Genomic DNA, 22,270 nt, shown 5'->3' with positions numbered 1-22,270 from the left:
GACGTAATGAATGTAGTTATGCATCGCGTGATGTGCAATATATGTAAAAGTGATATTCTGTACATTTTAGGTATATGGACCTTAATTGCCCCGAAGTAGAAAGCATTCTGACGATCCTCCTCATCTTTTCTTGTACTTGCAATGGATTAGGCGTTTTGGTAGCGGGATGGTATAGCTATCTCCATTGGAGCACGCGATACAAGAGACCAAAGTACACGAAGGTCAGGACCAATACCATTTCCATGAATAATAAATTCAACAGTAGACCAATCTACAAATTGAACCTAGAGGAACGATGACATTCGCATATGTTATAATAATTAAAACGCTTCCATTTTCTTGTGATCTATCAATATCTTTTGTATAATGATCACTTCCGTATCATTGTGATCAATTAATTATAAATATGTAAAAAAATACGAACCATTATATATAAATTTTATTTTCTATTAATTTAACAGTTAATAAGTAAAATTATTCTGATAAATAATAAATTCAAGAATTAAACACACTTTAACATACAAGCAAAAAAGATGTAATTTTTGCAAAGTATGAACAGAAAAATTTTAATTGACGAGCTGGAATTATCCTAGTATGACAATTACAATTTTATTTAAAAAGAAGAATTAAAAGTACAAGTATACTTATTATTAATAGTTATATAATTTTTTATAATAAAGATATTATAATGATTATATCATTAAAATATGATATATGTACGGACTACATAATGGACCAATATTTTATGGCTCGTTAATTAACGCTCACTTTTGTATTACGTGGAGGCTCAGTATTTGTTTAAACATAATGTGTGTATTTATGTGTGCATGTGTCTGCTAGTGCGGTTGTCTTTTAATGTGAAAGAAGTTTGCGGAAATAAATAAAGACTTTTAACTTACTTAGATTAAGATTTATAAATGTGAATCTAGAATACCTCAAAGGATTACTGAAATAATGTAATATTAAAAAAAACTTTATCTTTTGTACATCATGCTATATGTATTTGATGAAATGATCGAGAATTGTTGTGAACTGACGAAAAATAAATTTGTGGTTATGAAAAGTAAATTTGATATTAAATTTTGACACATATATTTTCTAAATTTTGTTTTTAATACAAAAAATATACATTTATATATATATATATATATATATATATATATAAACATACATATTAGCTATATGTATATCAAGGAATTTATAATAATTATATTGATTAATGAAAGAGTTTTATGAATATTTAATATGAACCAAACACTCGAATATATGATAATATATTTTTTATTGATGGTTATATACTATTATCTTATAATATTTACATAATTATGCATCGAGATGAGATGCAAATAAAAGAAACATATAATTATTATGTTATAAAACTATACTTTGTAATTTGCAGCTTGTTTTTCAACGAAGATAAATGAGGTAAGAAAAATACTATAATTATTTATTACAAAACATTTTTTAATGTTTTTGTTTATATGTAACTTTTTCGTGTTTAACATTTGGCCTAATCCATAATGTTTATTCAAGATACCAGATAATAGATCGAATTTTATTACTTACTGTTTAAATAAAAATTAAATAATTTTAATGCTAATGTAAATAATGTAACATTACGTTAGGAATACAAAGAATTACTGAAAAAAAAATCATAAAATGCTCGTAAGAATTTTATTTTTAGTATTAGTAAAAGAAAGTTTTAAGTATTAACATGGTGCTTTGTAAATGCTGAAATTAATGTCAATGAAAATTTTTATAAATATTATACAAGTTATGTGAAAATTATCTAGTTGATACTAATGAAACCCGGATCTTATGTTCTAATATAGATTATACGTTATATTTTATAACATATTAAATATAAATAATGACTTGTGTTTTATTAATCACATTATTATTCTTGCGTTTGATGCAACAAGTTGAAAGCCGAGTATGACATCTTAAGTAACTGTAAAAAATTGCAGATTAAGATTGATTTTTATTAATTATTATATTTAATAATAATATCGATCTTAATTGTTTGATACTAACAGCTACGAATGAGTCGAGATTCATCGTAATTATGTACGCGCTACTGAATTCGATAGGAATCATTGCGCGCTTCATAATTATTAAGAGACCTTTTTTGTTGCTATTGCTAAGTACCGACCACTCTATATCATAATAAATATTATTCATAAATTGAAGACTCTACGAGATAAAAAGAAATATTGCATTATAAAATCGAAATATTTATCTCAGTGCTTTTAACAACATATTATTTTTATTATTTATGTTTAATGACGCGCATTTATACATGCATATGTATATATAAAACATTATTATATTACAAAATTTATCGTAAGAAAGTATACTTTTACTCTGACTTCGTTTCCGAACCAACAATAGATAAAAATTTGCGCTAATATACATCCTGTATACATCACCAATGAAATAAAAATCACAGAATCCTTCGCCATTGCTATTCGATATAAATTCGAGCATATCACCAACATGCTTGCAGAGAATTGTATACCAATTATTTTCGTGAACATATTATTCACCATGTACGCATATCTACGATGAAAAATAAGATAGGCTCAGTATTCTGTGACTGACTTTTAAATTTATACGTAAATTGGGTTTTTGTTACAAAATTAAACAATAAAATAATTTTTTATATTTCTTGAAATTTTTAGTAAATAAAGAATTAGTTTAAAATTGAAAAAAATTTGTAAATAAAAATTAAGATGAAACTTATTATACATATATTTTAATCACTTTTGAATTACTTAAAGGACAATTGCTAAAAACTTTGTGGAAACCTGGAAACACTTGATCTTTTGGGAGACTTGATCTGTATATTTGTTATTTTAACAATAGAAGGATTGTATTTTTTTACGTTGCTAACGATATTTATTTTTAATGGCAGATAACTTTAAATATTATTTTAACGGTTGAGTACCAACAACAATAGAATTTGTGTGGATGTATTTTACTTTCGAGGATTATTCTTCAAAGGGAGAGTTGTTTGCCGAAAGCTGTTTTCAAGATTATTTTTAAGAATTTTTTTCAAAGAAAACACATGATCAGCAATGCAGAACTTAAATTTTTGTCTATAGCAAAATAAATCCAAATTTTGATAAATAGTAACTTTATAAAAAAGTAATTTTTGAACAAATTACTTTTATTTTTAAAGGCTATGCTACAATATGCTTTTTGCTTTATATTTCTTATTTTTTGCCTATTGCTTATTGCCTTTTTCTGCACTATTTTATCAATAATTGTTTCTTGTCACACATATTTCTTTTCTTTTTTATTCATCAATTCTAGATTTGCGTATTACTTATAAGTGTTTCTTGTAAGTTATAATATGCCTGCTATACTATCTTTAGAAAATTATTTCACCTACAATTTTTAAATTAATTAGTTAAACGTACAAAATATTAGTTGTTTCGAATTTAAGAATTCTTTACGGAAGACTAAAATGTGATAAGAAATTAAGGTCTACTTGATCTTAATTTTTATTAATTTGATTTTGGAAACATCATTACATACACATAATTATTCTGTAATTATTTTGATTATATTTGATCAGGGTGTCCAAAAACATGTGGATCAACGCTCGTAAAAAGGTAGAAGGGATTGAGATGAACATAAAAGTCCAATATTGTTTTGGGTTAGGTCCACCAATAATCGAGATATTGACGTATGGAATCTGCAAATAATCTAATTAATTTCTATCGTAATTGTGAATAGTAAATTAATGAAAGCTTATCTACATTCACGATAGATTTTTTCTTCTGTGTTATGGCTCGAGCTTTTCCCTCGGCGCGCTCTCATTCGCATAATTTGAAAAATTAATACCTCGATTGTTAGTGGACCTAACCCAAGACTTAACCCAAGACAATATTGGACTTTTATGTTCATCTCGATCCCTTCTACCTTTTTACGAGTGTTGACCTGCATGTTTTGGGACACCCTGTATATTCTTAAGATAATTAAAATCTTTGTTAAAAGTTTAATTTTATTAAGATTGTAAAATTATACATACAATGTTATTTTCTTAATGAATGTAATTAGTTTCATTATTTATTTATGTTTGTAAGAAATTAAAAATTAAAAAAAATTTTACAAAAATGTTTAAATTAGATTAAAATTATACAATAAAATATTCAAGTTGATTATGTGTATGCAATGTTACCTATTTATTTAATTATTTATTGTATAATCCTTTTGACTCTGATAAGTATTATCAAGATAAATATAATTTATGATTAATGTTTAAAGTTATATTTTGTAACTTGTTTTATTTTATAAAAAATTTTTAATATAGTTTGATTATTTTATATCTTTTATTGTACAAATTAGAACATAAGGGGACGTAAATTTATCAAGTCTTCAACTTTGAATCTCCCAGAAGGGGCATTTGGTGATTTATTTTAATTATTTTATCAAATTAAAAGGAAAACGATCAAATGTCCCCATGTTTTCTTACGTAATTTATTTTTATTAAAGTAACAAAATTACATAAGGAACCAACTCAAAGATACGGTTGTGATGACAAATACAGTCACGCAAAATATCTTCACCATGTACTACTTTTGTCAATCGATACTCCAAAATTTCAAGCTGGCAGCAAATGTGTAATAAAAGACCGCAAATTATGCTGTCGCAAGCAACGTTTACAAAACCGGAGGTTCCCATGCCTATCAATTGATGAGTATAAACAAGAACGTATAAAGCAGGATACGAATAGTTAAACGGCACCCATGCCTTATATGTCAAATTTCTATTCGTGAATACTGTAAAAACAGACGTCACAACTACTATTATGACTGTCACCGTAATAAGACTTAAATATCGCAACGTGTTATTCCTATAAAATAATTTAAAAAATTATTTTAATTAATTCTTTTTAATTATACAGTTTATTAAACTTTATTTTTATTTTATTAAATTATAATATTTTCTTTTAAGTATATTTTTACTTAAAAAACATCTCGTTTATTCTAAAGAGAAATATAGTAGAGTAGTTAATTTCCTTAAGTAAGAAAATTAAATTTATATGTTGCATATCTATTTGTATAAATTGCTATGCAAAATACATATACGTTGTATTATAGTATTACTTTAAAATATTTAAAAAATAAAAAATTTATTTATGCGTGAAATTAATGATACTTACTGTGCTATTCTGTCAAATTTTTGTCGAATCATTAGTTCGTGTGATTCACGTACTGCAAAAGGTTTTTTGTTAAGAATATTGATTATCATCATAACATTTTTACGCTTTATCCACACATAAAATTGTTTATAGCCTGCGACGGATACGGTCAACATCATATATAAAGAATCGGTGAATTCATCAGAATTTTCGACATTTATTATGATGTTCATAAATTGAGATATCGAAAATATAAATAATGCAGAAAGAAGAAACATTGCATATGTTTTATATATTAAATGTTTAAATAACGATGTCCATGAATTCGGTTGCCAGCATCCAGCAAATGTGCATACTTGAAGCGTAAATTTTAGCACTCCCATTTAATCCTTTTTAATTTTGCGAGTATATACTATACACAATTATTATTAATATTTATTAATATTATTTTTTTAACATTTTATAAAAACATTTTGTTTAAAAATAAAGATCATATTTTAGAAATAAAATAAAATAAATTTACTGAAAAAACATTATAAAAAGATGTGTTATAGAAATTAAAATTCTACTTCTTAATTTGTTTAATAAAATCCTGTTTGCCATTAAAACGTGAAATACATTTTATTTATTTTATAAATATTTTTTACAATTTTAATGTTTTATTAAGATATTTTATAAATATTTTTTTCCTTTGTAGAATACAATATAACTTTATAACTATAAATATTGAATATCAAATAATTATGTTTAATATATATTATTAAATTGTATTATTGAATTTTCAAAGTTAACTAAAATTACGTTGAAATAAATTTATATTTACGGATATAACTTATTATGTGAATAAGTTGAAAGTATTAATTTCGAAATTACTTTATGAGATTATATTTTTTGATGTTAAGCTTTTTATTTGCAAATAATACTTGTACAATGCACTCACAAAGCACTTCTGATCTCTTTGCATTACTTAGATCTACATTTAACTTCTAATCTACTGTCACTTTTAAATTAAATTGTTCATAAAATTTTTAAAAGTATTGTTTGAACTCTTGTCGCGTCTCAAGTGAAAATGATGAAGATTTGAAGGAAGACTGAATATCTTCAGAATATATCAGAACTTTCTGATAATGATACTATTCGCTACATACTCTTTATATCTACCTCTGTTATTTTAATATCCATACGGAACTTACAATGACATTCTCTCAGAATATCTTTACAAAATAAAATGCAAAATTGTTTTAGTATATATGCTCTATTAAAAAGTTATATAATGTACTATTATTTTTATAATGACAGTAGGACAGAAAGTAGACAGACATATGGCAAGTTCTTTGAATTCTCGATAAATTATTGGTCATCATTTATTTGCAGAATACTTTAAAAATATGAGTTTTTTGTTGTCATTATATGTCAAAATATTATATTAGTTATATTCTGTTGCATTGTTCACAATTTTATCAGACGTATGTTTTTGAATGTTAGATAATGAAGCATTATTTTCTTTCTATAAAATCTTAATGCCGGTAACTTATACATTCCGTTTTGTTATCTTGTCGCATGTGGCTTGATATATATCGGAGCATGTTATTTCCATATTGATTCATACATTTACTTTTTTCTGTCTTTCGTATCACAAACATATGTAAATAAGGTAAGAAAAAAATTTAACTTTTGAATATAAATCTGTTACATGTACACGTACATACACAGATAAATAATATAAAGTGAATTAAAATTTTTTTTATTAATGTATTTGCATGTGTACATAATTTATATACACGTGTTATATTATTTATTATTGTGAAATCGAATTTTGAATTTAATATAATAATTCAAAGTAAATAATAGTTTTAATATAAAATACATTTATAATGTAAAAAAATACCGAATAAAAAATACCACATGTATTATACGCACATATGTACTAAAATGTATGTTTATAATTATTTTATTTATAAAATCAGTATTAACACAAATTTTTTAAGTACTTGTGAAACACTTTAATTAATATTTTTATTCTCTATAAAAATACATAAAACTTTATATGCTAAGTTTTTAAAATGCTTAAGTAAAAACTCTTAGAAAAATGTTACAAATTTGAAGATTATTTTGTTGATATGAGAGATATTAATATTTATTTCTACATTTTAACATTTCTTTTAAATGTTGAAATGAAGTAAATGTGAACGACAATTTTTATCAGTTAATTCTATTTTTCATTTGTTTGATGTAACAAATTGAAAATCGAATATGACATCTTAAGCAACTGTAAAAAATTAGAGATACATTAAAAGTTATTTAAAATAATTGTAATATTTAGTAATGATATTTATCTTAATTGATACTGACAGCTACGAATGATTCAAGATTCATCGAAACTATGTGCGCACTAGTAAATTCAACGGGGATCATCGTACGCTTCATAATTAATAAGAGATGTTTCTTGTTGCTACTACTAAGCGCCGACCATTCTATGTCAAAAATGTTATTCATCAATTGAAGACTCTACAAATAGAAATATCATATGTTTTATACATGATTGGTAAAAAAATATTATATTTCTCTTGATTAGAGTAACTCCAGTATATGCGCCGCATCTATCAAAAAGTTAATTTATCAATTTAATGTATTCTCTCAATTTTCAAATATTACTCTCCCTTACACTAGTATATATTTAAGATAAGTAAAGTAGAAACTTTATACCATCTACTACTATAATAAAAAAATGTAAGAACAAATAATGATTTTTATATTTAAATAAATTTTTTACCACTCTTGCATTTTTTGCCACATAAAAGAAGTGAGATTTGGTTATTTCTAGTGAAAAAATCAAGCTGAATAAAGAATACAAGTATTAAGCACTTGTATTTTGTTATATATTTATTTTACTAGTTTACATTCTATCCTTAGTACTTATATATTGCACTTTTATATAATGAAATAACCATTGAGTTGTTTGAATTCTTTAATAATCATTTTAGATCACAATACACATGTTCGCATTACTCACAACATTGACAAATAGATTTAAATTAAATTGATTTTAACAATAATATTAACAGTAAAAATTGAAATTACAGTACAATACTATAACATTAAAATATATAACAGAGAGATTGCAAATTGCCTTCACTCTTTCTTTTTTATCTTCTGCGACGTAAATTCACGCGCGGAGTAAATACCGAAGTTACTCTATATGTAATACATTCTTTTAGTTTTTATGTAACAATATGCAATTAATTCCATTTTAAAATATGTTTAATATATAAATAACATCAAATGTTTAAATAAGATGTACTTTTAATTTAACTTCATTTCCAAACCAGCATAAAATGAAAATTTGCATTAATATAGCACTCGTATACATCATCAGTGGAATAAAATTCATGTAATCGGTCGTCATAGCTAATTTATATAAATTCGAACACACTACTAACATGCTCACAGCAAACTGGATAGCAATTATCTTCGCGAACATATTATTCACTGTATATGCGTATCTGCGATTAGAAATTAAAAATTCTTAATTTATATCTTTACATGTTTTTTACGCATTATTAAACTTATTTATTTGTTTTTACTTATTTCAAGATAGTATATTATATATTTACATATTGAAAACATAACATTTTATAATATATATCAAAATTAAAGTCATCAAAGCTGGTTCCCAACGCTCTTATAAAGATATTAGCGCTCTATATTACATTATTATATTTTTATTGTTTATTATATACGCTACATAATTCAATTTAAAATTTAGTAAAGATTATAAAAAGCTGTTTTCGTTGTATTTATATATTTATTTTATTTCTAAGCAAAAAATTTTTAAATTTCTTATAAATCAAAAACTTGCTATTTTACTTTTTTTTACAACTGTTATAGAAAAATTAGAGTTCAGGACTTATATTTGTTTATTGTTTTGTTCCTTTTGGGAGGGAAATATGTAACAATTAAAATATATTTTTTGCGCGCAATGTTTTTGTTTATTAATTGGAAGAAAAAATTAAGAATTTTGTCTTAAATACAAAACTACTCAAATAGACTAACTCAAAAATGCGGTTGTGATGACAAACATAGTTGCGTATATTATTTTGGTCATGCGTGAGTTTTGTCAATCGATACCCCAGAATTTCAAATTGGCAGCAAATGTGTAGCATGAATCCACAAAGTAAGCTCTCGCAAGCTACATTTACTATACCAGAGGTTGACATAGCTATTAATTGGTGAATGTATACAACAAAATAGATAGCAGGAGACGAGTAGTCAAATGGTATCCATGCTTTATATGTCAAGTTTCTTCTCATAAAATCTATGGAGATAGACATTGATATTATCGATATGATCGATATCATAACGATGATTAAATATCTACGCGTATTGTTCCTAAAAAATAATTATAAAATTTACTAGTTTTTTTTGCGAGAAATCTTTATTAACATTTTTTACTATTATTTACAATAGTTTTTAATTTCTTTTTTGTATGAATATGGAACTGTAAATATTTATAAAAATATTCACAGTTCCACAAAAAATTTACAATAAATAAAAAAAAGTGCAGAAGTTTCGAAAATATTGAATAGGATAAAATATAATTTACTATTTATATTAAGTTATAATTGATACATTGTTAACAAAGTATTTATAATTATTATAAAATATTTAAAAACTATAGCATTTTATTAAGCTTAAAACATTTATTATCAAGGAGTAACTAATGCATTTAATTGCACAATATAATAATGACACTTACCGTATCCTTTTTTCAAATTTTTCCTGAATCATTAGTTCGTGTGCTTCATATGGTGCAAAAGGTTTCTCAAGAAGGACATTTATTGTTGCCATGATATTCTTGTGATCTACCCACAAATAAATCTGTTTGTAACCTGCTACGAATACTGTCAACATCATATACAAGGCATCGGTAAATTCATCAGAACTGCCGACGTTTAATATGACATGTACAAATTGAGAAAACAGAAATATATATAATGAGGAGATTAAAAACATTGCATAAGCCTTATAAATTATATGTTTAAACAGCGATGTCCACATAAGCGGCTGCCAACATCCAGCAAGCGCGCAAATTATGAGTGTAAATTTCATCAAGTGCATTTGAGCTTTTTTTATGCAAATTAGCTTATATAATATACTATTAACATTACATTATTGTTTATCGTGATTTGAAATACTTCTCTTTTAAGAACGAAGAAAATGTGTTAATGAGGATTATAGTAATTTAAAGAAAAGATAGTGTACTTTTCCAAAAATCTATTTTTGAACTATATATATCTTTTATGCAATTAAAAAAATTTATTTACGTAGTATTTTTTTATTTATAAAAATGTAATTTAAATATTTAATATTACTAACTGAAAAATTGTAAAAATTTGTTAATTAATTAAAGAATTTTATTATGTAAGAGATATATAAAGCATACCTTAATTTAAAACTAATTTTAATTCTTTATAATGTTGATTTTTTTATTTATAATGCACTTACAAAGATGTTCCGTTTGCTTTATTTGTCTAATGTCTGTTTCAGTCTATCACATACTCAAAATTAATTTAAATTACTCAAATTTGATTAAATCTTTGTTTTCCATCTTCTCAAGTGAGAATGGAAAAGATATGTTTTGTATCTTTCAATTTTCTAATTGTGATATTTCTATTCGTCCCACGTATTCATATCCTTATTGTTATACTACGGAACAACGTTCTTGAGAAATAATATTTTTATAAATGAAGATTGCACAAGATTGTTTTAAGATGTTTATTTTATTAGAAAATTATATATAATGTATATCTACGATTATTTTTATGAAGACAACGGGACAATCAAGAGACAGACTGATATATGGGAAAATAATTTTTTTGAATTGTTCAATGAGATGTATTATTTGTACTCTATTTCCTCGATTACGTTTCCTTCACTTTTGATATATTACAAAATATTCTCTATGCCTGTTTGCAAAATTATTACCTTGGTCATTGCGTAGGAAATTGTTATCTATGATTCGATAGTAATGAAATATTAATGTTGATAGTCTGTAAGTTCTGCTCGGTTAGATACTATAGATCGGTTAGGTATAACACACTTTTATTGTAGCGTATTGTTTATCCGCTCTAACATCCGCTGTCACTTGTCAAAGCATGTATTTTGTTAAATATTGATTTTTACGTTTATTCTTTATTTAACAAATAAATGTGGGTAAGAAATAGCTGTAACTCTTTGTTGAAGAATTTAAGATATTAGTAGATATTCACAGCAGTTATAATAAAAATTTTTGTATTATAATATTTAGTTATACGCGTTTTTCTTTGTATTGATTTTTTTATTAACGCGTTTTAGCGCGGACCATAAATATTTCTAACTTAAAGAGAAATAATAGAAATATATCGGAAATGTTTTTATAACAATTTTACTTGGAATATGTCTGTTAATGAAAATTTCTTACAATATTATCTTAATTTGTAATTTTGTGTAATTTTGTGTAATTCTCATAAACACATACTTGATATCTCTTCTTACATAAATTTGAAACAAGTTTTAATATAAGACTTCCACAAACATTTTACATATTATTTAAAAATAAGCTAGCATCAATGAACGTTAATGTATTTATTTTTACTCTTTAATATACCCACCTTGTATATCGCTTTGTGACATAAATGATATACAATATGTATGTGTATATATGTATATATATATATATATATATATATATATATATATAATTTAAGTTTATCATTTATGTGTGTGTGTATCTAACAATTTTTATTTATTAATTACGTTCCTCTTGCGAGCGTTTTAATAGATTGTAGGCTGAATATGATGCTTTAAGTAACTGTAAAGGAAAAGTTTAAGATGCATTTAATATTGCTGAACATTTATAGGAAAAAGTAAACGTATTTTTATAATCGAATAATACTGACAGACACAAATGAATCAAGATTCAATGTGATAATCACCGCACTATTAAATTCAATGGGAACCATTGATCGCTTCATGAGTAACAGAAGATCTTTTTTGCTTTTATTATCAAGCATCTGCCACTGCATATTATATATGCTATTTGTTACTCCAACGCTCTGTAAGTAAATATTTAATATAATAATGCGTTATTTAAAAAATATATATTGTGTGATACTTTTTTCTTTTTATTTTTTAATTTTAGTAAACACAAGAAAAATTTAATTTATTTTTGACTTAAACATAAACTCGCATTCTTATAAGTAAAGTGACACAAGTCGCAATTTTGTATTATCTGGATTGTATTGTACATACACTAGTTTTCAATAAAAAATTTATGAACTAAATTCAAATAAGAAAAAAATAAAATGACGCAAATTAAAATAGGGATAATAGTTTGTTAAAGATCTAACACCAGTATAATAAAATAGTTATTTACATCACATCTACACTACATTTAGAAAACTTAAAACAAATAATTTTTTATTAGTTGTCAGTTAACTTACGTTTTAATATTTTAATTAATTTTAAAATATACATAATTTTGTCTTTTCTCTTCTGAACAATTTTGTATTTTTGACTTGTGTCATTTTTTGCGAGAAAACAATATGTACGTAGATATATTATGTACTTTTAATTTGAGTTCATTTCCAAACCAGCAATAGAGGAAGATCTGTGATAACATGCAAACCGTATACATCAACAATGTAATAAGGTCTCCATTGATCGTCAGAGAGATAGAAGCCAGTTTGTATAAGTTAGCACACACTACTAACATGCTCACTGCGAATTGAAGAGCAATTATCTTTGCAAATTTGCGATTTACTATTCTCGCGTACCTACGATTAAATAAAGGATTTTAGTTTTTTGTGCATAACTTATAAAATAATTTATTAATTTTATCCAGCATTTTTTATAACATTTTTTTAGACAGACAATTTAATAATTTTCGAATTATGTTAAAGTAAGAATTTTAAACAAAGAAGAAAACGCGCGTATACGAAAGAATAATTTTTATTAAAGTATTAAAAAAATTAATTAGATACAGATCTGGAAATAATTTTTTGTTGGACTATCAAAATAATTATGTACAACATTTAAATTGATTGCTAGAATATTGAAATTTTTTGCAGTATTTTTATCACGTTTAAATATCCTTAAATGTAATTATTTTGCTAAAATTTTTAGATACCTCAGCAAATGTTTATTTTTCTTTTCGTGTTTTAAATAAATAATTTTACACATAGTGATTACATTTCAAATTTTTAAAATAACAAAATTGTTTTAGAAACTAACTCATATATATGGTCGTGGTGACGTATACAATCATGGAGAACATGTTGATCGTGAGAGATTTTCGTCAATCGGTATTCTAGAATCTCGAGCTGACAGCAAATCTCCTGTAGGAGTCCACATATCAGGCTGTCACAGGCAACGTTTACAACCCCAGTCATCGACACACCTACCATTTGGTGAGTGTAAACGAAATAAAATATAATGGTTGGTGTGTAATCAAATGGTACCCACGCTTTGTATGTCAAGTTTCCTTTCATAAAATCCGTAAAGATGGAGTTTATAAATACACATATAATCGTTATTTGGACAAGACTGTAATACAAAAACGCGTACTTCCTAAAAAAATATGTTTCTTATGAAAATATTTTGAAAACTATAAAAGATTGTTATATCTATTTGTTTTTACAGTGTTTGCTTGTATATTACTCACATTGTATATTTTTTCCGAATTATGTAATTCTATTTGCATGTATGTTGTTTGTGAGATATTGATGATTTACAAGCATGGATAAATGTAAAATAATTATATTCAGAAAATTATCAAATTGTGCCAAACACAATATACTATGTGTGTGATGTTAAACTAAATAAATAAAACATAAGGTATGGTTACATTCTGAAAAATGATAGCGCCAACATATTCCGTTTTAAATATTAAGAAATTAATTATTGAATCATGACTTGATGTACTTACTAGTGTTACACGAAAATGTTACTTGCCTTATCATTTTGTCATATTTTTGTCGAATGGTTACTTCAGCTGATTCCAATGGTTTAAAAGGCTCTTTTGTAAGAAAATTGATTATCATTCTGACATGTTCCTTCATTGTCCACATAGTAATTATTTTATAGGTTCCAATGAATACCGTCAATGTCATATATATATTGTCACTCATTTCGTTCAAATTGTTAATGTTCAGTGCAATATTCATAATTTGCGATATCATACATACACTTATTAAGTAAATTAACATTATTCTATAACTGTTATACATTATACGTTTAGATATTGATGTCCATGTAAGCGGCTGCCAGCATCCGCCGGCCGCGCAGAGTATAAGTGTAAACTGTAGTACAATCATTCTAGTTCTTTCTAATTTAATCTTGCCTACGCATGAATTACTCATATTACATCTACTTATATCATATATCTTATGTCATAAAGTAGAGAAAAGTAAATAAACATTTTGTAATAGCAAAAAATATTATATGTATATTAAATAAGAAAGTTTTTTTACAATATATTACATATTTATAATATAAAGCTTAATTTTAATAGATTTTAAACTTTAATTAAAATTACTTTAAATTGAGTGATTAAAACTTTTAATATTAGACAAATATAAAAACTTTGATAAATTGTCTCTAAATATATATACTAAAAAATCTTGTTATATAAAATACAAGAGAATCGTGATTTTAAAATAATCATATAATTCTATTTTTTAATACATAAAACTTTAAATATATTTGTTGTACTTACAAAATAATTAATTGCCAGAGTTAATTACTTAATTTTACATTAAAAGTGACAATCTGTCACAAATATCTTAAAAAGTAATTTATATTTGAACATTTCGTGGAAAAATTGCGACTAAATCATATTCGTACGTCAAATAGCAATGGAAAAATTTTACAAAGTAGTGAGATACATCTAGAATGTCTATAACCTCGTAAATACCACTTTCTGACAATGCAGTATCCGTTTGCCAAACTCCTTCTTATCTGTCTCTATTATTATTGTAATACCGATCTTGCGTCGGCGCGGAATATTATTTTTATAAGTCAACATATAGATGTAATATTCCGCGCCGACGCAAGATCAGTATTACAATAATAATAGAGACAGATAAGAAGAGGTTCGGCAAATGGATACTGCATTGTCAGAAAGTCGTGTCTGCGAGGCTATAGGTATTCTAGATGTAACTCACTGTTTTGTAAAATTTTTCCATTGTTATTTGACGCACGAATATGATTTAGTCGCAATGGGGTAAATAACATTTTCATAATAAGTAGAAGACAAAAGGTGGATGTACTTTCAAAGTTTTATCAATATAGAATAGCCAAGTGTCAGTTACCCCTATATATGAAGTATTCATACAAATTAGTTATACATACATTGATCAAAAAATGTTTTCTTTATTACTACCTAGTGCTTGACATGTCATCACGTACTACGTTTTACATATCGATTTCTATTTGCGATTACCGGTATAACATAAATATAGGGGAAAAATGAATCGAAGAAACTAGTCTAGCGATGATATAAATTTTTTTATACTATTCTATATTTGATACCAAGTCAAGCTTTTTCTACATTGTGTTTATAGTTATATGTTTATAGTTTTATTGTAACGATAAAAACAATATTATACAAAGATTTTTGTTAATTTACGTGCAAAAAAGCGTAAGTATTGTTATATGCCGAGCATTAAATGCAATTTTTTATGAATTTATCCAGCAATATCAGAAAAACTATTTAAAAATACGTAAATTATGTAAATTTTATTTGCTATTTACATGCTATTTTACACAAGAAACAATGATAACCATAATAAAAAGATGCACTGAGGAAAACACTTCCTTTTCTAATTTTACAAGGCACTAATATTTGCAACAAATTTAATTTGTAGATATATTGACAGCAAATAACATTAGTAGTGCAATCAATTAAGTAATAAGTATAAAGGCAATTAAGAGCTGTTATAAGTGCACATAATAATTTATTAAATCATGATTCTTTCAATTTGTAAAATAAAACGTTTCGGTTCAAGATTTTACCATTATTAGTCACCCTCCGAAAAAAAAACGAACAAATATGAATTTTTTTTCAAACATTGATAACAATTGTATCCGTTTTATTTTGACGTGGTAAGATTCAAGTCCAAGATATAAGGAAATCCATGCAGTTACAAACTGGTTTACAACCGATATCTACTGTCATGTCTATCCTTAATTTTATTATATTATTTTTTTGTGTTTTCAATTTAAAAAATTAATTGACTTACCATTAGGTTTCCAAGTAATACCGACTATAAGTTTTGATGTTAAAATAGTTAATAAATAAATTAAATACTTGATAAATAAAAAACTAATTAACTGTGAAAAATAAAACATGGTCAAAATTATAAATTAAATATGTCTTTTGATATGTATATAATTTTATTATTTTTATATTAGTCTTGTTAAGATCTTTTTCAGTATCCAAAATCTCAATGTTGTTTAGTCAAATTTATGTTCATGATTTATGTTCGGTAATCACGGAATGAGAAGAAGTGTTCCAATTTATATGATTATGATTTACTGAAAATATTGATTTACTTGAATAAATTTTTGTTTTATGAATACTGAAATAATAAGATTATTTTTTACTAAACTACTTTACTTTAATAAAATTGTTTATACTATAGATTCTAATCTATGTGTAGGCCTTGTGTTTAATGTAGCTTAAAAATTTTGCATTATTTTACCTTCAAACATGTTCACTTTTTAATGAATTTTTTCTCTCTCTCTCTCTCTCTTTCTCTCTTTCTTCCTCTCTTTCTTCCTCTCTCCCGGTCTCTCCCGGTCTCTCTCTGTCTCTCCCCATCTCTCCCGGTCTTTCCCCGTCTCTCCCCGTCTCTCCCGGTCTCTCCCCGTCTCTCCCATCTCTCCCCGTCTCTCCCCGTCTTTCCCGGTCTCTCCCCATCTCTCCCCGTCTCTCCCCGTCTCTGCCGGTCGTGATGATATGGGAGAAACGCAATTGTATAAATTGCAAGTAGCACAGAATCGGGCTATGCGAGTAATATTACAATGTAATAGATACACCAAAATAGAACATACGTTACAAGCGTTGCAATTTATGTCTATAAAATAGAGACTACACTATAATGTATGTATATTTATATTTAAGATTTTACATAACTTGGCGCCAAATTACTTAAGGGATAGACTAGAAGTAATTAGTAATGAAAATGGAAGAAAAACAAGACAAGAAGGGACTATCGCAATAAAATTCGTTAGAACTAAAAGTGCGCAAAAAAGCGTGTATTACGAGGGCGTAAAATTATACAATACCTTGCCAACAGAAATTAGAAGTTGTGAAAGAATTGATGTACAATTTAAACGGATGTTAAAGAAGCATGTATGTAAATCTATGTAAAACATAATAGCTGAGAAAGCTAAATAGACTTCAATCAATCAATCAATCAATCTTCTTCTTTATCTTATTCATAATGTATTTATTTTTAGAATATATTGCGTTGGCGCGTTTTCTGCGCAATAATATTTCTTTATAATTTCTATACATACCGTCATTTTTGTGAATACATAATTTTATATAAAACTGCGTAATGTAAAACAATTGCGCAGAATAGGGGTAACGAGAAGAAACACAAATTAAATCTTTATATTCTTATTAGCAAAGCAATATGCTACGATTTATTCTTCTAATTATAAATACTTACATACTGCTCATTATATGCATTAACTTTTATTAAATATTTTATTTATTATTGTACAAAAAGTTCTTTATGTAATATGAGTGTATCAGGTTTACTAATTAATCAGGTGTACTTGTATGGAATTTTACTCTTGTATTAGACAATGTACTTTTATTATTCTATCATTTATTTGCAGTCTTGAAACGTCTTTAAGTACCTTGTTATATTTATCTATTATGTCTCACATAAATAAGAATATGAGACAAAATATTATTTCCTTAAGCACGAATCTGTTTAAGTTATATACATATAAATCATTCGATATAAAAACGAAACATTTGCATTTAAACATTGCAATTAAAGTAAATATAATTTATATGCATATTTGTTCAAATTAATGATTTCTATTGAAAAATCCATTAATAAAATGCGGTGAGAATAATTTAATATTGAGTAACGTAAAATGCGCACCAGTTTATCAATGTTATCAGAGAAAAATGAGCAATTCTATCCCATCTATTTATTTCTGGGATTTTAATAATTTTAAGAATAGAGTTTACTTTTATACAAAACAACGTATCACATATCTGCAAAAAAACTTCATTCTAACTAATATTACATTACTTAATTCATTTATTTGCAATATAAAATGTTAAGAGAAAATTTTGAGACGTCTAAAACTTAACTCGACTGTTTTCATCAGTTTTTTTTCTTTTAGCTGTAATATTTGTCTAATTTTAATAAGAATTGGAAATAAATATTGCAGATAGTTTATATTAAAAGAAATATTTTATGATTCCACCCGAACTATTTTTTTCACAATAAATAATTAAATAAAATAATAGTAATTAATATGGCATTACGCTACACATTGATCAATTATGCATAACACAAGATAAAAATAAATTATCATACACACATACACACATAAAAATATTATAATTGTATTTTTATTGTGGATAATCATTTTTCGTAATTTATCTATATTTTGGCTTATTTGATTAGGCACGTATGTTTGTTTCTACTAGCTTACTAATTATTATTTAACGTATCTAGATAATTTTATGATATTTTTCATTGAAAACTTGTTAACAACATTAATTAATTAATTGCTATTGTTCTCGAGTATTAGTAATATGTAAATGTATTAGTAAATGTATTAGTAATATAAATTGAAAAAGTGTATAAGTTATAAATAATAATTTTTTATATTGTACTATTTTATTTTCTGCGAACGTATCAATACATTAAAAAGCGAATATGACGTTTTGAGCACCTAAATAATTTTTAAATTAATGATATGTTTATTAAATAAATAATTTATTTATTACATGGAAAAAATAAGTTATAAAAGAATACAAACCTTTACAAAAGAATCGAGATTCACCGATATAATATCTGCGCTGGTAAATTCGATTGGTATCGTAGCACGATTCATAATCATTAAGAGACCCTTTTTTATATTATTGTTGAATATTGTCCATTCTATGTTATAAATACTGTCTGATAATTGGAGACTCTATAAAAAATTGTATAATAAAATATAATATATATTTTATCCCCTGTTACATTATGTATGACATGATGTGTTCGTGTATACACTTTTTTCTTTGTATAGTAATATAATGATTTTGCAATTTATTTTCAAATAACTGATTAATAACTAAAATTAAAATTAGTCAGTAAAAATACCTTTAGTTTTATTTCGTTACCGAACCAGCAGTAATAAAAAATTGGAAACAGTGTGCTAGCCACAACCATAACATCCTGTATGTATGAAGCAGTACTGGATGATTTAAAAGCCATATTAATTAAATTGTAGCTCATTACTATTACAATCATTGCAAACTCACTAGGAACTATTTTGGAAAAAGTATCGTTTAGTATATATGCATATCTAAAATTACACAGAGAACATTTTAAATTTATTTTTCGATTTTTTCTAAGATGTTTAATTAATTTGACATTAACGAATTTAATATCCGAACATAAAAAATATTTTCTACTTTATTGTTTAATAAATATTTTAGAACTGTTGTCTTTTATAATTCTCAAAAAGGATTAGTCCGCGCGGATAGTAATCATATTTTTCATTATTTTTATCATAGACGATGAAATAAGTTTATAAAGTTTTTACATTCATTTCTAACATATTTTTGCGTAACATATTATAATTGCATAATATATTATAATATATTATAATATAATATATTATATTTGCGTAATACATAATAAAATTGTTTGGAATTTGGAAACACACTATGTATAACAATAAGGTTTTTTTCTATATTTCTTTATTTTTTAAATTTTTAACAATAAAATGTATATTTAAAAATTTATAACTTAAAAAAAATTTTATAAATTTTTAAAAATATCTATTTTTTATACATAAAATATAAAGTTATAATACATTTTATTACTTTCTATTACAAAAATATTTAATAAAGTAAATAAATAATTATAAGCAAAATTTATAAGTAAATTTATTAAATAGACAACATTATGTATATGGATTAGAAAAAGAACAAGTTGAATATCATAACATATAGATAATAATAAGATAGTAAAAGAACGATATATGAACAATATTTTTAAAGAAATCAAGTACCGAATTTAATACGCATCTTTAATTAACATTAGAAGTGCAGAATGTGCTAATTGTAGTTAAAACTAATATAAATAACGATTGTTTCAACTGATACAAATGATATTCGTTTACTTAAAAAATTTACTTAAAATTTTTGTTTATAATCATTTTTGCGGCAGTTGGCATTTTTATTAAATGTTTCTATGATTGAAAGTAAGAGTATATTATTACTTTATTATATATTTTATTATATATTTATGTAAAAAATATAATTATTAGCAAAAGCATAAGGTGCGCTAAAACTTTTCAGTGATAATATATATCTAAGAATGAAAAGAAGTTGCGAAAAATATATAAAACATAAATTTACTACTTAATTTAAATTTATAAATAAGTTATAGCTCTTTATATTGATCTTTATATTAATCGAAATTTGAATTATAGGAAAGTGAAAATGAAAAGTTTTTTGTGTTGTTATCGGAGGAACGAACAATTTTAATAATGACATATTTTGCTTTAAATAAACACATAGTATTTAAGATTTAAAAAGCTTACTCGTATATACGTATATGGTGACGTACACAGTCACGCAGATTTTGTTGACCATTCGCGATGTTTGACAAACGATACTCCAAAATCTCGATCTGGCAGCAAATGTGGAGCAATAATCCGCAAATTAAGTTGTCACATGTTGGATGGACAAGACCGATACATATTAAAGTTAATATCTGATGAATGTATGCGAAATAAAATAAAACAGATATTGAGTAATCGAATGGTAACCATGCTTTGTACATTAAAATTCCATTTTTGAAATCCGTGAATAATGATATTATAATCATGTACAACGCAGTTACAAAAACGAGGACTAGATAACATAACGTATTGTTCCTATAAAATTAATTGCACATGAAATTTGTAATATAATTTAATAATTAACTTATTAGTTTCAATATAATTTAATTAATTTAAATTATAAATGTTAAAAATAACTTACGTTATTCTCTTGTCAAATTTCTCTCGAATTATGCTTTCATTTAGATCTATTGGTTTGAATGGCTTCTCGACAAGATTATCAATTAATATTGTAATACTATCGTGATTTCTCCGTAAAATAATTGCCTTGTAGCACGCCAGGAGCGAAATCACACTGTTGAACAAGGCGTCGCCAAATGTTTCAGAGTCAGGATTCAAGATCAGCCCCATAACTTGGGTTATTGCAAATGTGTATAATATTAGAATTATTAACGCTGTATAAGCGTCATATATTATGTATTTAAACAGCGACGTCCACGAAATTGGTCGCCAACATCCTGCGACCGCTAAAACCGTGAGTGTAAATTTCAAGACGGGTGTTTCGCTTTTCTTCTCAACATCACTTTTCAACATCCACTTGTCCAACATCAATCACTGTTTTGATTAATGCATGCACTTATTTACTACATGTTTCATTTATTATGAAAATGTACTGATACAGCAATAATATAGACTAAGACTAATCTTTCCAATTTCATGATGCTTATGAATGTATTAAATTACTACATACAGTAGATTAAAGACGTTTGAGCGTTTATCTTTTTAAATAATTTCTAACTGTTTTTATACATGTTAATAATCACACGTAAGTGTGTCTGTGTATGTGTGTATGTGTGTGACAATTTACAGTAATAAGAATAAAAATAATAAGACTAAAAAGTGCTAAAGCATATTTGTATTATAGAACGGTATTATAACATTTATTTAAAATATTCAATTTTTTATACATATTAAACTTACGAAAATTTCAACCGAATTGTTTGAACAGTTTGCAGAATACTTCAAAAGTTTCAATCGAATATGCGC

At 25.3% G+C, this 22,270-nt stretch overlaps 4 protein-coding genes across 9 annotated transcripts in view; 1 reads left to right on the top strand and 3 right to left on the bottom strand.

The window, feature by feature from the left end:
• LOC105832030 overlaps positions 1 to 13,467 on the top strand; it is a 40,476-nt gene extending 27,009 nt beyond the window's left edge. For 3 of the 5 annotated variants that reach the window (XM_012672620.3, XM_012672619.3, XM_012672618.3), the window contains one exon: positions 71 to 1,068. In XM_012672620.3, the coding sequence (XP_012528074.2) occupies positions 71 to 299 (229 nt within the window). In that variant the 3' untranslated portion in view covers positions 300 to 1,068. Of the gene's footprint in view, positions 1 to 70; positions 1,069 to 1,399; positions 1,875 to 13,412 lie in introns of those variants that run through there. The other 2 variants (XM_036284150.1, XM_036284149.1) reach the window with 2 other exon arrangements.
• Positions 1,661 to 5,599, bottom strand: LOC105832034 (odorant receptor 46a). Of its 2 annotated transcripts, XM_028192107.2 has the most exons (5): positions 5,171 to 5,599; positions 4,526 to 4,861; positions 2,358 to 2,559; positions 2,035 to 2,193; positions 1,661 to 1,951 (listed from the first exon to the last, which is right to left on the bottom strand). In XM_028192107.2, exons 1-5 carry the CDS (start codon positions 5,530 to 5,532, stop codon positions 1,898 to 1,900), a joined length of 1,113 nt encoding a protein of 370 aa, XP_028047908.1. In that variant the 5' UTR covers positions 5,533 to 5,599; the 3' UTR covers positions 1,661 to 1,897. The 2 variants fall into 2 exon arrangements, with proteins under 2 accessions (XP_028047908.1, XP_036140047.1); XM_036284154.1 differs by having other exon boundaries at positions 1,661 to 2,193.
• LOC105832035 (odorant receptor 94a) lies at positions 7,282 to 10,465 on the bottom strand. The gene is made up of 5 exons (XM_012672626.3): positions 9,906 to 10,465; positions 9,203 to 9,538; positions 8,451 to 8,652; positions 7,502 to 7,657; positions 7,282 to 7,418 (listed from the first exon to the last, which is right to left on the bottom strand). The coding sequence occupies exons 1-5, from the start codon at positions 10,265 to 10,267 to the stop codon at positions 7,362 to 7,364; spliced, it is 1,113 nt and encodes a 370-aa protein (XP_012528080.1). The 5' UTR covers positions 10,268 to 10,465; the 3' UTR covers positions 7,282 to 7,361.
• Positions 11,913 to 22,152, bottom strand: LOC105831793 (putative odorant receptor 71a). The gene is made up of 8 exons (XM_036283651.1): positions 21,426 to 22,152; positions 20,984 to 21,319; positions 19,534 to 19,738; positions 19,205 to 19,360; positions 19,059 to 19,117; positions 12,756 to 12,981; positions 12,088 to 12,243; positions 11,913 to 11,999 (listed from the first exon to the last, which is right to left on the bottom strand). The coding sequence occupies exons 1-8, from the start codon at positions 21,830 to 21,832 to the stop codon at positions 11,937 to 11,939; spliced, it is 1,608 nt and encodes a 535-aa protein (XP_036139544.1). The 5' UTR covers positions 21,833 to 22,152; the 3' UTR covers positions 11,913 to 11,936.
• Positions 22,153 to 22,270: the final 118 nt, after the last annotated feature.

Source organism: Monomorium pharaonis, chromosome 3 (genome assembly GCF_013373865.1).
Source record: "Monomorium pharaonis isolate MP-MQ-018 chromosome 3, ASM1337386v2, whole genome shotgun sequence".
In the NCBI taxonomy this organism is placed as follows: Eukaryota; Metazoa; Arthropoda; class Insecta; order Hymenoptera; family Formicidae; genus Monomorium; species Monomorium pharaonis.
This window is presented reverse-complemented; position numbering and strand designations above follow the sequence as displayed.